The sequence below is a fragment of the Talpa europaea genome, assembly GCF_964194135.1.
Source record: "Talpa europaea genome assembly, chromosome: 2".
In the NCBI taxonomy this organism is placed as follows: domain Eukaryota; kingdom Metazoa; phylum Chordata; class Mammalia; order Eulipotyphla; family Talpidae; genus Talpa; species Talpa europaea.
In genome coordinates this window covers 60,073,047-60,088,310 of record NC_140068.1, presented here as the reverse complement: position 1 = coordinate 60,088,310, position 15,264 = coordinate 60,073,047, and the positions used below count along the sequence as shown (strand labels likewise).

The following is a 15,264-nucleotide window of genomic DNA, read 5'->3' as shown; positions in this document are numbered from 1 at the left end:
CGCCACAGAGGCTGCGGGCAGCTTCGCAACCCAGCGCTCAACCGCTGCGCCACCGGGGAGGCCCTTGACATTGTTTTATAAAGAAAAATATATGTAACTAATTAAATTACTAATTGAGCTGAATGTAGTATACAAATAGCTACACTGTAGCACCAACGCCGCATGGCTATCCTGCAGGACCATGGGCCAGGGGTCAGATCTGGATACAGCACAAAAGAAAACTGGTAGACCCATTGAAACAAATGAATTTTGTAATTTTTTATTTACTTTTTTAATTAATGAAGTACCATTGCTTTATATGGTCATTAATATTTTGACAATATAGGATTTTTTCCCTCAAGTGTGGTCTCTATAGCTCTCCCACCACCAAAGCACCATAGTCTTCCACCATAGCCATTGTGCTCTCCCCTCTCCCCCTAAAAACTGTAATTTAGATTAAGATAGCTTGGACATAGATCAACTAGTTGCCACACCCCCAATGTATCTTTCCCAGATAATATATATATATATATATATATATATATATGATTTTTTCCTTCAGGTGTGGTCTCTGTAGCTCTCCCATATATATATATATATATATATTTATATTTATTTATATTTATATATATTTATATATATATATCCTTTCAAGATTTAGATTACACACTGCACCTAGCTCCTCTCCCATTACCACAAGTTATGCTTTCAACCATGCTACCTCCATGTACTTAAGACATAATTTTTATTATGCACTTTTATGTTACTAACTTTATTTTATATTATTTATTGTATTGTTTCCTGTTTTTGATTCTAAACATCTAAGAAAGCAATAATCACATCTTACCCTTACGTCTATCTTCCATAGGACCTGCACAATAGTAAATAAGATTGATGCTGGAGAAGTACTGGTTAATAAATGTAGTGTCAAAGTTTTGTCTAATGATTCAATAAAGTCATGTTCTATGATCAGATCTAGTTTGTACAAACACAAAGAAGTGGTGGCATAAATAATTCAGAATAACAGATATTTGGTAAGTCATTTATATTTTACTTTGAAATGCATTAAGGCTGGCCACAACTTTATAAAATAGCTCACTTAAAGGCCAACCAAGGAAATGATGGCTGGTGTGCTACTCTGAGAAAAAATGAACTGGGCATGGGAAACACTTGTCATATTTTGCTTACCCAACATTCATCCCCTGCTTCCTTATAGCATCCTAATAATCTCCCAGGTATCAATAGTATAGGAAATTCAGTGTTGAACATTTATTTTCTTAATAACCAGGTCAATATAGACACTTATCTATAATTTTAAATGTCAAATAATTATGTGAGATAATTTAATGAGTAAAAATAAAAAATGTCAGAGAACTTAAAAAGTTTATCCAAAATAAGTGGAAAAAGAAAATTTTTATTGAGATAACATTGGTTTAAATTATATTATTGTTTTAAACATATAGGATCTCTCCCACACATCAATGGAAAGAAAAGTAAAAACTATATGATCATATCAATAGATATTGAGAAAGCATTTGATAAAGTTCAACATCCATTTATGATAAAGACCCTCAAAATACTTGGTATAAAAACATACTTTAACACAATAAAAGCCATATATGACAAACCCACAGCTAACATCATTCTTAATGGTGAAAAACTGACGCCTTTCCTTTAAGACATGGAACAAGACAATGATGTCTACTCTCATGACCGTTTTTCTATTTAATACTGGAAGTCCTAGCCAGAGCAATTAGGCAAGAGAATGACATACAAGGAATCCAAATAGGGAAAGAAATAAAACTATCATTATTTGCATATGATATGATAATACAGAGAACCCTAAAAATTCCATGGAAAAACTAATTAAAACAATAAAGCAGTTTAGTAAAGTAGCAGGTGACAAAAATCAACAGCCAAAAATCAGTAGCCTTCCTATATGCAAACAATCAATATAAAGAGGAAGCAGTTAAGACCATCCCATTTACAACTGAAATTAAAAAAAAAATCAAATACCTGGAAATAAACTTAGCCACGGATGTGAGTGACCTATACAAAGAAAATTATAATTTTATAAAAATTATAAAAATTTCTGTTAAAAGAAATAGAAGACACAAAGAAATAGAAAGACATACCCTGTTTGTGGATTGGAAGAATTAATATTATTAAAATGACCTTCCTATCAAGGGCAATTTACAGATTCAATGCAATCCTGATAAAAATCTCAATGACATTTTCCAAAGACACAGAACAAATACTGATGAAATTCATATAGAGCCACAAGAAACCTCAAATAGCCAAAGCTCTCCTGACCATAAAGGAGGAGAATAAAGGTATCAATACTCCCAGACTTTACACTATACTACAAAGCCATAATAATTATGGCTGGAACAAAAAAAGACACACAGACCAATGGAATTGAATAGACCCAAAAATAAAGCCACACATATATGAACAACTAATTTTTCACAGAGAAGCAAAGAATATGCAATTGAACAAGGACAGTGTGTTCAATAAATGGTGCTGGGAAAACTACCACCACATGCAAAAGAATGAAACTAGACTACTACCTCACACCATACACAAAACCAACTCAAAATGGATAAAAGAACTGAACATAAGACCTGGAACCATAAAATATATATAAGAAAATATAGGTAAAACACTACATGACATACATCTTAGTAATATCTTCAAAGACTCATCCCCAAAGCAAAGAAAGTGAAGGAAAAGATGAACAGCTGGGATTATGTCAAACTAAAAAGTTTCTATATAGCAAAAGAGGCATTAACCAAAACAAAGAGATACCTTACTGACTGGAAGAAAATTTTGTACTCCATACAACTGATAAGGGACTAATCACAAAGATATACAAAGAACTCACATGATTCAACAAAAACAAAGTAATCCAGTCAAAAAATGGGCAGAAGAGCTAATACAACACTTCCCCAAAGAGGACATGCAAATAATCAACAGGTATATGAACATCACTTATAATCAGGGAAGTGCAAATCAAAACCACAATGAGATACCACCTTACACCAGTGAGAATGGCACATATTAAAAAACAAAAACAAAAACAAAAAAAAACTGGCAACAACAAATGTTGGCGAGGATGTCGAGAAAAAGGAACTCTCCTGCACTGCTGGTGGGAATGCAAACTGGTCCAGCCTCTATAGAAAGCTGTCTGGAGGTTCCTCAAACTACTACTAACAATGGAGTTACCATCTGGTCCAGCAATTCCACTCTTACAAATCTACCCAAAGGACACAAAAACATTAATTCAAAAAGGATACCTGCATCCCTATGTTTATAGCAGCACTATTGATAATAGTTAAGATATAGAAACAACCCAAATGCCCAAAAATAAATGACTGGATCAAGAAGATGTGGTATATATACATAATGGACTACTATTCAGAAATCAAAAAAGATAAACTCATGCCATTTGAAGCAACATGGATGGAGCTAGAAGTGATTATGCTCAGTGAACTAAGTCAAAAGGAAAAAAAGAAAAATATCAGATGGTTTCACCAAATAAGGGGAACCAAATAAGGGAGCAGAAAAAAAAAATAACGACAATAAATAAAAACCCAGATCAACAGGCAAATATAAAGCAGAGACATTCTGCAGGGGAGATGGAGGGGGAAGGGTCGAACAGGGGAGGGAAGAGCACAATTTCATAAATATACATTAAATAATAAATTTCAGAGTGTCTTCTCATCTATTTATTCATTTTGTCTCCCATAACCAGAATAAAAACACTACAAAATGTGAAGGCCATGCACAAGAGGAAACACATAAAAATGAACAGACAGGAATGTGCAAATAAAATTTTTTTTATTTGGAAACCTACTTTTTAAAGGGATCCAGACTGACTGCTTTTGGAAATAAGAGGCCCCTTCATGCTGCCACATTGACAAGAACACAAAGACAAGAGATAAATTTGTATGAATTCTAACTTCACCACTTTCAATAGTTACTTATAAAAATAAGAATAACACCATCTCACGGATGGTGAAATGTGTTGATGTATATTAAATGGCTGACCAACAAAGATTGCATCTGGTTCTTTTCTCTTTTATGTCAAAGATGAATTTTATACATGTAGATTTTTATACATCACATTTTCTTTAAACAGTGCTCACCAGTTGCTATGGGTTGAATTGTGTTCTCCTAAAACTCATCTGTTAAAACCCTAAACCTCAGGTGTGACTATATTTAGAGATGGGGCCTCTAGGAAATAAGACTAAATGAGGTCATGGGGGAGAGGATCCTAATCTTCCAGGAACAGTGGCCTATATGAGATCTTTCTTCCCACACACCTGCACACAGAGGTCAAGTCAGCACACAGTGAAAAGGCAGCCATCTGCAAACCAAGGGAATCTTCCTCAGAATGAAGCCTCACTTGCAAGCACTTTGATGTTATACTTTTAGCCTTCAGAACTGTGAGAAATAAATTTCTGTTGTTTAATCCAGTCTGTGGTATTTTATGACAGTTTGAGAAGACTGATACACCTATAATTAATTTTTTTCTTATCTAAATACACAGAATGAGAGTAGGTGAGGATGGCATTAAAAATGTAGTGAAATATTTTATTTTTCCAGTTGACCATGTCATTTTAAAGTATAATGCTCAAAATGCCATGGATTTAACTGTGAAGAGTTAGCCTGATTAATTTTCCAACTATCCCTGAGAAATTGGCAAATGTTTATTTTGTATTAAACCACTGATTCATAGAAATGTGTACATTTTCTCTAACTTTTAAACATTTAAAAATATATAATAGAACTGACAAAACCTTTTCAAAAATTAATACTTAATCATTTTTTAAAACCTTGATAAAAAATAAGTAATCAGTATAATAAAATGGGTTAGTTTTCAAAGCCATATTTAAGGCCCCCACATTACCCTGCTTAGGGTCTAATACGGGTTGAAATAAATATATTCTAAATCAAAGTTACACCCAATAACCAAAAACAAAATGTTCAATCTTAGAATATAAATTTGTTTCAAGGAGAAAAGCATATCATACAAGGAACTATAAATAGAATTCTAAACAATGAATCCATAAAAACTACCTTTTAATTAACTTTTCTCAAGAAATATAGTTAATTCCTTATTTTTCATTTGGAGAGACAACAGACTACATAAACCAAAAATCTACTTAACTAAATTAGCCTTTGGAATATAATTACACATGAAGATTCAATGGAGTATGGTTCACAACCACACAATCACTTTTACACCCAAAAGGTATGACTGTATAATCTGGCAGTCATTCAACAAAAGTAGGAGGAAATCCCTCATTTGTTAAGAATAACTCATAAGGGCCTCCCTGGTGGCGCAAGGAGTTGAGATATGACCTATAAAGCTGTCTGCAGCCACTGCACCATAAGTTCGATCCCCGGCCAGGGAGCTACCCACATGGTGCAGCAGACCTCTCCTGACTTGCCCGCTGCTCCCCTCAGCAGTGTACTTCAGTCAGTCTGCCTGTTCTGTTCCCACTTTGTCTCTGGTGAATCCTCTTACCCCCCTTACCCCACATCTCTGGCCTACACTCAGCTCTTCTATGCAAAAATTGAAAAAAAAAAAAAAGCTCAAAAAAAAAAAAAAAAGAAAATGAGGAAAAAAGGAAAGTAAAGTAAATCTACTAAAATGTATTTACTTCAAATAAGCAAGCAAATCACATCTCCCTGTTTTTCCACATTAAACATAACTATTTTCAAAATGATACAATGCAAAGGAGATTATGAATTAACTATTGAGGAGAAAAAAGCAATAAGCTATGTATGATATAGATAACAGGTGTAAAATGAAAAGCTATAATACCCAAGCACTTTTAATCATTGTTAAGTTTGTATAAGTCTTTATTAAAACAAAAAAAAATCAAAATTCCTGAAACTAAATTACATGATATATACAAGAATATACAAAAGTAAAAGGGAAAAAAGTACATATCCATTAAATACAGCAGAAATTTCAACTGGTTATTCTCTCCCAAATCCAATGTTTACATCCAGGACGTCACAGAGGTAACTTCCTTTTGTACCTATAGTAAAAATAAATCTATTTAACAGAGGACCAAAAAACAGAGCTCATTTGTGAATTGCCTTACAGTTCACTAAAATTCTAACCTAAAACATATATGTATCTATATAACCAAAGAAATTAACTGGCATATGCTACAGATACATTTATGTTTTAGAGATAAGAAAATGGCAAGGTATAGCGACAGATCTTACAATCTGAGAGAACTGAAATTTTCTGGTACTGATTCCCATGTAAATTGAACATAAAATATCTGGGTTCATCCTGTTTTAATACACATTTGTATTACTATAACTTAAAAGCATTTAATAGGTAAATAGTCCCAATCTAGTTTCCTCACACTACAAAACTGACATTTTATTATTACAATGCAGTCTTGAAGAGTAGTGATTTCCTCTGACCAAAGTCATTAGTCAAAAAACAAAAACAGTGAAAAATGACTTAAATCTTTATTAAAAATTTAAAATCCTCAAGATTCAATATAATAATAACATATCCATCCTCTAATTTCAATTCTTTCTGTGCTCATGGACTCATATAAACTGAAGTGCTTCAAAAATATTGAAATGTAATGTACACAGCATTCAATGTTAGAGATGACAGGTTCTTGTGGTAGAATTTAAAACTCACATTTTCCTCAAGAAAGACTTATAAAGTATAATGTCCCTACCTACTTGTAATTATGAAGAAATGAAGTCATGGCAGAAGCTATTCATTCCTACCCCCAAAAAACCACTCTGTTTGAGTATGTTAAATAAAGAAAATATAAACAGTCACTTGTTAAGGTTGTTCATTTTTAAAAGGATCACAGAAAGAAAGGTTTTCTTAAATTTTTTGTGTCTCTAATTAAAATAAATGTCAGCATGCCACTAAAATAACAAAGAATAAAATTGCTGCTTTTCAGTTACCTTATTTAGCTCAGGAAACAGTTCTTGTATCACAATGTCCAATAAGACATAAGTCAGCTAAAACACCAAAAATTTTTTTTAAGGCATTAGATGAAAAACCATAAAAATGAAACACAAAAGCTCAGGACTATGGTAACCTCTAAATGGAAAGGTAGGGAACAGAACTGATAATAAAAACAACACAAAAGTAGCATCAAGGTATCATCATTCTGCTCTTTTTTTTCTCTCTCTCTCTCATTTTAAAGGAACAGGTTTATTAAAAAAGAAGAAAGAGACACCTGCAGGCAGGAGAGTTGCTCAACATTCTGTTCTTAAGATGAGTGTTAGGCACATAAATGTTCATATGTAGACATAATGTTATGAGGTTGCATAATTCATTTTATGTTAAATATTATAAATGTAACAAAAATTTTAAATAAGGACACAAAATTGCAACTATATTAAGATGTCAACAAAACATGTATAGCCTATAAACATAAAAATATTAACCAGTCATTCTACATAATATGAATACTGGAATTCTAAATTTTTTAAAATTTGTACTTTACTTCATGAATTTTCTGCATTTTCCAAATGTTCCACAACAAATATAATGTATTTCAAGTCAAAACAATTCATGTTATAAACAAAAAAGGTAATCAGCAAAAAAAGTAATATAAATAAATTTTTTTCTATCTGAATGTTTGAATTACATTGCAATGATTTAATAAAGTGTCATTTCAAATTAATAATATACCAGACACCCTACTGTGCCATTCACTGAAACTAGCCAACACTAGTCAACCTGCTTTAATGGATTTTACCTGCTTGTTGAGAACTGGTTGCTGTAAGCCATCAAATAGAAGTCTGATGCCTTCATACTTGGCTTCTTCACCAATAAGCTTGACTATAAGATCTAAATAAGTCATATGTGAAACAATTTTATAACGTGATTTACCATAAAGGAAAACTTCTACCCTGCTTTGCAGATATTGTGCAAAAATTGTAAATCAGCATTTACAAAAGCAATGTTTCTGCTAGAGGCCCCAAGAAAAAAGAAATTTTTGGTCAAGTTGAGAAATGCAGTTTTATATAGCCTTCTGGAGAATCACAATGCTCAAAACATACTGCAAGCTCTGAGAAATGCTGCAGTAAAGAAATTGGCTTATACTATTAAGTAATAAAAGACAGCTGGAAAACAGATATGATCCATTCAGGATAAAACAAAATAAAAACTGAAAATCACCTGTACATATGTATAGAAATGCATAGAAAAATGTGAGATTCACATTAAGGCATGCTACTCCTCCACAGTAGAAAGAGTATGGCTTCTACTTTATATTCTATACATTTTCATAATGTTTTGATATCTTAAGATCAAAAAGAAGTTTAATTTTTAGATTCATTAAATTATTATTTATTAAAAATATACTTGTTTTATAATTAACCTCGTTTATCTTATGAGATCTCATACTTTGTGTAAATGCCATTAAAAATTCCAGCAAATCAGCCTCCCCGGTGGCGCAAGGGGTTGAGTCTCAGCACTATGAAGCTATCTGCAACCGCTACAGCACGACTTCAATCCCTGGCCAGAAAGGTGATACACATAGCGCAGCAGACTTCTCCTGTCTCGCCCACTCCTTCCCTCAGCAGTGTATTTCAGTTGATTCACCAGTTCTGCTCCCCACTCTGTCTCTGGTGAATCCTCTCAACCCCAACATCTCTGGCCAGCACCCCAGCTCTTGTATGCATAAATAAATAAATCTTTAAAAAAAATTCCAGCAAATCTGTGAAAGTTCAGTGGTATGAAATTCTCCTTAACTTGCATGCATGATAACTCTAATGTATCAAAAGGAAATAATGATATAAAAGGAACAAAATACTTTTCATAACAGGTGATTTACAGTGATGTAAAATGTTAAAATCTCAATTTTTTGCAGAGTATTTCTCAATGTCAAAATCCTCTCTGAAAATGAATTTTTTTTCATGCATCATGTGGCTCTGAGGACACAGCACTTAGCCCCATCGCTGTAGTTTGCTCACGAGACTCTGCTCTTCTGGCCACTGGGGGGACATGACTGGCTGCACATTCCTTGGCTACTGTGGGTCACACAGTATTTAACTTGTTTTTTCTCATTTTCTGAGGCAGCGATAACATTATCCAGATATGCTCAGAATTCTGAATTTCACATGTCAGTAATATTTTCCCATCAATTTTTTGAATTATCTTTTTTTTTTAAGTAACACTGCATCATAACATTATGTAAGTCTTAAGTGCTCATTGTTAAGAAATCAACATGTATACACACTACACTAAGGTTACCGATAAGATTTCAAGTCCATCCTTTACCATACCATTATAATTTTTTAACATAGGACTACTTTAATTTATTTCTGTGCTTTTTGGATAAGTATTATTAGTCATCTTAAGCAACAATCCTTTTAGGAAATGTTTAAACACTAATATAGGATTCAAAAACTTCAGAGTCTTGTTTGCATGCCTATTACTAAAAAGTTAGTCCTTATTAAAACTGCCACTGAATGTTTTCCCACAAGCAGGAAAGGAAAATTCTTAATAAGGTGCTCAAATATTTGTTCTTTACCTTCCAGTCATAAAGAAGTCCTGATTGCTAGTTAAGGAAAATCCTTACTTCACGTTTGGTTCTATGAAGTATATATCTAAGTCTAAGAGGCAAAGGTCAAATTCAATTTACAATAAGCACAGTAGATTCTGATATTTTCAAAATACGTGGCTCAATGTGGATCTTTGCAAATCCTTTAATTCACCAACACTACATATAGTTTCCCAATTAATACATGTGAAGCATAACAAGTTATGCTTCAGGAGTCCTTCATGAGTCACTAAGAAATGAGAACAGAAAGCCATGCTAAGCTTACTCACTAGCTAAATCACTCCTTCCCAAACAGAAGTCTTGAAGTAGGTGTGATTTAAACTTTTGCCTCAGCAAAATATCAAATTATTATATTCATTGACTTTCCACATTGTTCTTGAAAAACTAAGGCTGCTAAAACTATGAATTCTAATGGTCACTGAAATACAAAATAAGTAAGAAATTACTTCATCATTTATAACAGAAGACCTACTCCAGGATAGATTTTTGTTCACTTTACATTCAGATGACAGATTTAACTGTCTTCACACAAAACAGCAGGATTATTCTGAGACTAATTTTTCCAAACGTGCCTTTATTGAATTCTCTATTTTTTTCCAAAGCACTATTATCCACTCATACATGACTCCCACATCTCTCTCCTGCACCATCATTCCTCTAATTTTCAAACCTAGATGCCTAAATGCTTACAGAAATTTCTTCTGAATAATTAAATCGGTACTTCACCATCAAAATGTCCTAACCTAAGTATCCTCCACTTTTGACCCTTCGAATTTTTTCCTTCTATCAATATTACTGCCATTTACTTAGCGGTCCAAGTTGATCTTCTTTCCAGAAGTGATCATCATCCTTCTTTAAAATACTTGAACATTTCTCTATTATTATATATATGTTTTGTCTGTATCTCTGTCTTCCTGAAACCCATGTACACTTTTTATATGCCTGTATCCTGCCTAGTACTGCCTAGCACACTTTTTATACCCCTTGCATACTGTCCAGCACCTAGTACATGGGAGGTCCTCAATAATTTAAAATGAATGAATGAATTCTAGTCTTTTAGTTATGCACACTACTACAGCTTTTCTTAAGGTGACAGTGGGAATTCAAATATCCCGCTAACATGGAACTTTGATTAGTCTGAGTATAAGTTATTATTGAAAGACTCTGGCTATTGTGTAAGTAGAAATGGTCTTACCTTAAAGGTTTTAGGCTAACATCATAAAAATCAAATTTTATTACTGAGTTAAGTTTAATAGGTCCTTATAGTTAATTCTAAAATGAAGAAAATAACAGTAAAAACTACCCTCAATAATTATACATTATGACCTAAAAGGAATGCTAGTCTATATTAAACTACTTCTCAAATATTATACCTGGCATGTAATTCATCATTTCTTCGAAAGTCCGTTTTGCTCGTTTTTGCTTATCTTGGAGAGAACGAGGTTCAGTGTTTTCACAGAATACCGCATCTGAAAAGAGACCAAAAAAATGCTGAAATTTCTACCTGTTATACACACAGTGTTCCTCACAGAAGAAATAGTAATAAACTTAAGAAAAACAAGACATCACTCTTTGAGAATTACAATCTTAACAGTCCATAAAAACATAAAATATATGTATAATACAAACCTCTAAGAAGTGTTATGAGTGACACTAAACGGTGCTCCTGAAATAGCTGTTCTAGTTTATGCTGATGATTGTACTCAGTATACATTTCCAGAGTATTTTTAAAGAGAATTCGAGCTCCCATTAAGAGATGATGAAGCCAGTCAGGAACTTGAAAAACCACCCGCCCTAAAAAGAATCATATGGAATACTTTATTGCTAAGTAAGTAGATCTTTTGAACATTTTTCAATATAAAAGACACAAATGGTCAGTATTTTATTTGTAAACACCAGTAGCCAATATCTTTAGAATAACAGCACTCAACTTATATAAAAGCAGCAATTTCAATTAAAAAAATGACAGGGCAATATTCAAAAGCATCCATTTGTATCACAGAAGAAATATGATAGATGAATGAAAAACAAGTTTTAAGAGTACCACTTAGATCTTACCCAGGTACATCAGGTAATCATAGACTCCTTCTACAGTCATCACCTCCATAAAGTAATTCTGATTTTGCTTTCTCTCTGCATTCTCAGCACGATTTGCATTATTCTTAAACAGATCATTGAAAAGCTAGAGTTTAAATAATAAAGAGATATATAGTTTATTATATCAGCTGATAATACTTGTAAGGTTAAAATGACACAGAACAAATGCATTCAAACTTTTTCTAGTCAAAACAGTGTCATATAAGGTAAGCTCTGTTTCTACATTTATACTCAAAGGTAAATAAAAAATACATGCTCCACCCAAAATAATACTTATAAGTCTGTATTCATTTTATTTATTTATTTTTTTAACGATATTTGGGTTTTTTTTTTTAAAAGGTTTATTTTTATTTATTTATGCAAGCACTGGGTACAGTCAGAAGCGCAGGAGGGTGAGAGAATTCACCAGAGCCAGAGCAGGGAACAGAACAGGCAGAAGGACCGAAGTACACTTCTGAGGGAAGCAAAGGGCAGCAGGAGAGGTCTGCGCACCATGTGGGACCCTCCTCCGGTGGCTGGGGAGTAGCCGGGGATTGAACCGGCGCTGCAGAGGCCGCGGGCAGCTTCACAATCCAGCGCTCAACTACTGCGCCACCGGGGAGGCCCAGTCTGTATTCATTTTAAACACAACAGATAATTCATCATCCCTAAAGAACTCCTCCTTTTTTTGTTTATCTTACACCCAAAGGAGTAAAGGAATAAATAAAGGTGTGTAAATATATTAAAGATAGCTAATACATGACTTAAAAATTGTAAGTCACTAATTAATGGGCTGTTAGTATTTAGCTTGAAACAAAACTTATTTATACTTTCTTACTCTAAGAATATGAAAAAAAAAGATGAAGATCATTTATAGTTGAAATGATAAAATAAAACTAAATCTATCCTCATTTTCTGCTCAAAATAAGCAAAAATATCAATTATAAAGAGCAGAAATTAAGGATCTGATAGAAATTAAAGTATGATAGAAAAGATCAACAAAGCCAAAATAAAAAATGGGACAAAATCTTTGGCAAGATTGATTTAAAAAAGTAAAATAAAACACAATTTCAAAAATAAGAAGGTACATAAATACCTACATACGTCAGAGAAAGTGTAAAGAAGAGAGAATATGTCAACAATCTCACATCAAAAAATGTCCAAATTTAGCAAAATGAAAAATTTGTTGAAAAATATAACTTATCAAAAACTAACAAATGAAACAATAAACCTGAAGATTATTATCACTTTTAAAGTTACATTGATTGTAAAAAAAAAAATTTTCCTACAAAGGCCTACATGATTTCACCAATAAGTTCTATCAAATATTTAATGAACTAATGATTCAAATTCTAACTCTACAAGTTAGGAATAGAAAGACAAATATAATCTTGATACCAAAACCTGACAGGAAAAATTACAGGCCAAGTGCACCCATAAACATGGAGGTAAACATCATTAAACTCATAAAAAATTATCTATGATTAAAATGACACAGAACAAATGCATTCAAACATTTTCCAGTCAAAACAGTGTCATATAAGGCAAGCTCTGTTTCTACATTTATACTCAAAGGTAAATGAAAAATACATGCTCCACCCAAAATAATACTTATAAGTTTGTATCTATGAAAAATGCTACACTATACTATTTAATGGTAATACACTGAAATCATCCTCTTTGTATAGCGGGTTTTATCTATGAATAAAACAAAACTGCCATAATTTTCAGATAATTGGATAAATCAAAAGGATTTAATAAATATATTACTAAAATTAATGCCCAGCAAGATTACTGGATAAAAATTCAACTGTATCTTTGCTTATCAACAATAAAGTTATAATGTGAAAAAATATTAAAGATATCATTTAAAAATACTAACAAACAAAATGAAGGGTTTTTTTTTTTTTTTTTTAGGGGATAAGGAGGCTGTCCTTTGAGCTCCCATTGCTCCCAATACTGGACACTATACTCTGACATTAAATTGAGCTTCTTGAGAATAGGGTATTTATCTTTATATTCCCAGGGCCCACAATTCAATACTGTAGACATATATATAACATATATATAACAAAATACTTGCTTTAACAAGTGGATGAAATATTTTATGTCATTAGATAACACCATCAAATAAAAATAAATATATTATAGCAATTAATTCCTTGTTTGAAGTTGGTGATTGACACCCTAAAAATACCAGAGGGGTCTCCCTGGTGGCACGAGGGGTTAAGACACAACCTATGAAGCTATCGGCAGCCACTGCAGCATGAGTTCAATCCCCGGCCAGGGAGCTACCCACATGGTAGCAGACCTCTCCTGACTCGCCCCCTGATCCCCTCAGCAGTGTATTTCAGTCAATCTGCCTGTTCTGTACCCCACTCCATCTCTGGTGAATCCTCTCACCCCCCAACACACACACCTCTGGCCTGAACCCCAGTTCTTAGTATGCATAAATAAATTAAAAAAAAAATACCCCAAATATAGAAATGGAAGAAATTTGCAAACACACTGGTTAAAAAAAATTACCAAATTAAAGCAAACCACCAAGCAACTACATACAATACACCTTTTATACTCTGTAACTGATTTCCATACCACCCATTTTAGTAACCCAGGATTTTCCTTACAATGGAAAAGTCATTTCAAGTAATGCAACTTCAAACTTAATGGCTCCTCGGCCTCCCTGGTGGCACAAGGGGTTGAGCACAGCACTATGGGGCAATCCGCAGCCTCTGCAGCAAGAGCTCGATCCCCAGCCAGCCAAGGAGAAACCCATATGGCACAACAGATCTCTCCTGACTAGCCAGCTACTCCCCTCAGCAGGGTGTTTCAGTCAATCTGCCTGTTCTGTTCCCTATTTTGTCTCTGGTGAATTCTCTCACCCCCTGTACCTCTGGCCTGTACCCCAGTTCTTGCATACATAAATAAATCTTTTAAAAAAAAAAAAAAACTTAATGGCTCCTTAAGGCAATGGTAACATACCTTCTTGTTGTTTTCTGAAGTAGGGCTGAGAATGGTCAGTTCTGGTTTACTTGGTTTAGGCTTTGGAGATTCACAAGAATTAATGAAATTCATGATGAAAGGTTCCAAATGCTGGCCTTTCTGTGGTGACACAGAGTTCACAGTATGAAAATCAAGATTATAATTTGTAGTATCATGCAACCCATTAGAATGCATTGATAAAAGTATGCTTATAACTATTATGTTATAGAACACACATAAATCAGTTATTTACCTCTTTCATAAGTTTTCCAGGAACAGATTTTATAATTTTTCCTGAAATTCAAAGCAAAATATTAATTTTATGAAAGCATAATGTACCTCATAACTACACACATGAATTTAAAATATTAAACAGTCATAAAAAGTAAAATTGTGAAATTTATTTATAAACGACCATTTCGGAACAGAAACTTATGATAAACACAGTATTCTTAATTATATTACAACATTTGGGATTTATTTTAAAATAATCCATTGGGGTGGAAATTTGGGAGGAGGCATGGAACATGCCAATTTTGGTAACTATTTATTGAAATAGGGTAAGCAAGTCCATTATACAAATTTCCCTACTGTTGTATGTATTTGAACATTTCCTTAAGAAATCTTTGAAGGAAGAGGAAATGCAAATGGCCAA

The 15,264-nt window shown here is 33.2% G+C and overlaps 1 protein-coding gene across 12 annotated transcripts in view; it reads right to left on the bottom strand.

Annotated features, from left to right (window-relative positions):
* Nucleotides 1-5,827: 5,827 nt before the first annotated feature.
* Nucleotides 5,828-15,264, bottom strand: part of SNX14 (sorting nexin 14) — a gene marked incomplete at its 5' end in the record, with an annotated part of 52,611 nt that continues 43,174 nt past the window's right edge. For 9 of the 12 annotated variants that reach the window (XM_084228048.1, XM_084228052.1, XM_084228054.1 and 6 more), the window contains 8 exons: nt 5,828-6,032; nt 6,940-6,996; nt 7,743-7,834; nt 10,925-11,020; nt 11,181-11,345; nt 11,610-11,733; nt 14,610-14,729; nt 14,863-14,903. In XM_084228048.1, coding sequence (XP_084084174.1) covers nt 5,994-6,032; nt 6,940-6,996; nt 7,743-7,834; nt 10,925-11,020; nt 11,181-11,345; nt 11,610-11,733; nt 14,610-14,729; nt 14,863-14,903 — 734 coding nt within the window. In that variant the 3' untranslated portion in view covers nt 5,828-5,993. The remainder of the gene's footprint in view (nt 6,033-6,939; nt 6,997-7,742; nt 7,835-10,924; nt 11,021-11,180; nt 11,346-11,609; nt 11,734-14,609; nt 14,730-14,862; nt 14,904-15,264) is intronic. The other 3 variants (XM_084228050.1, XM_084228051.1, XM_084228056.1) reach the window with 2 other exon arrangements.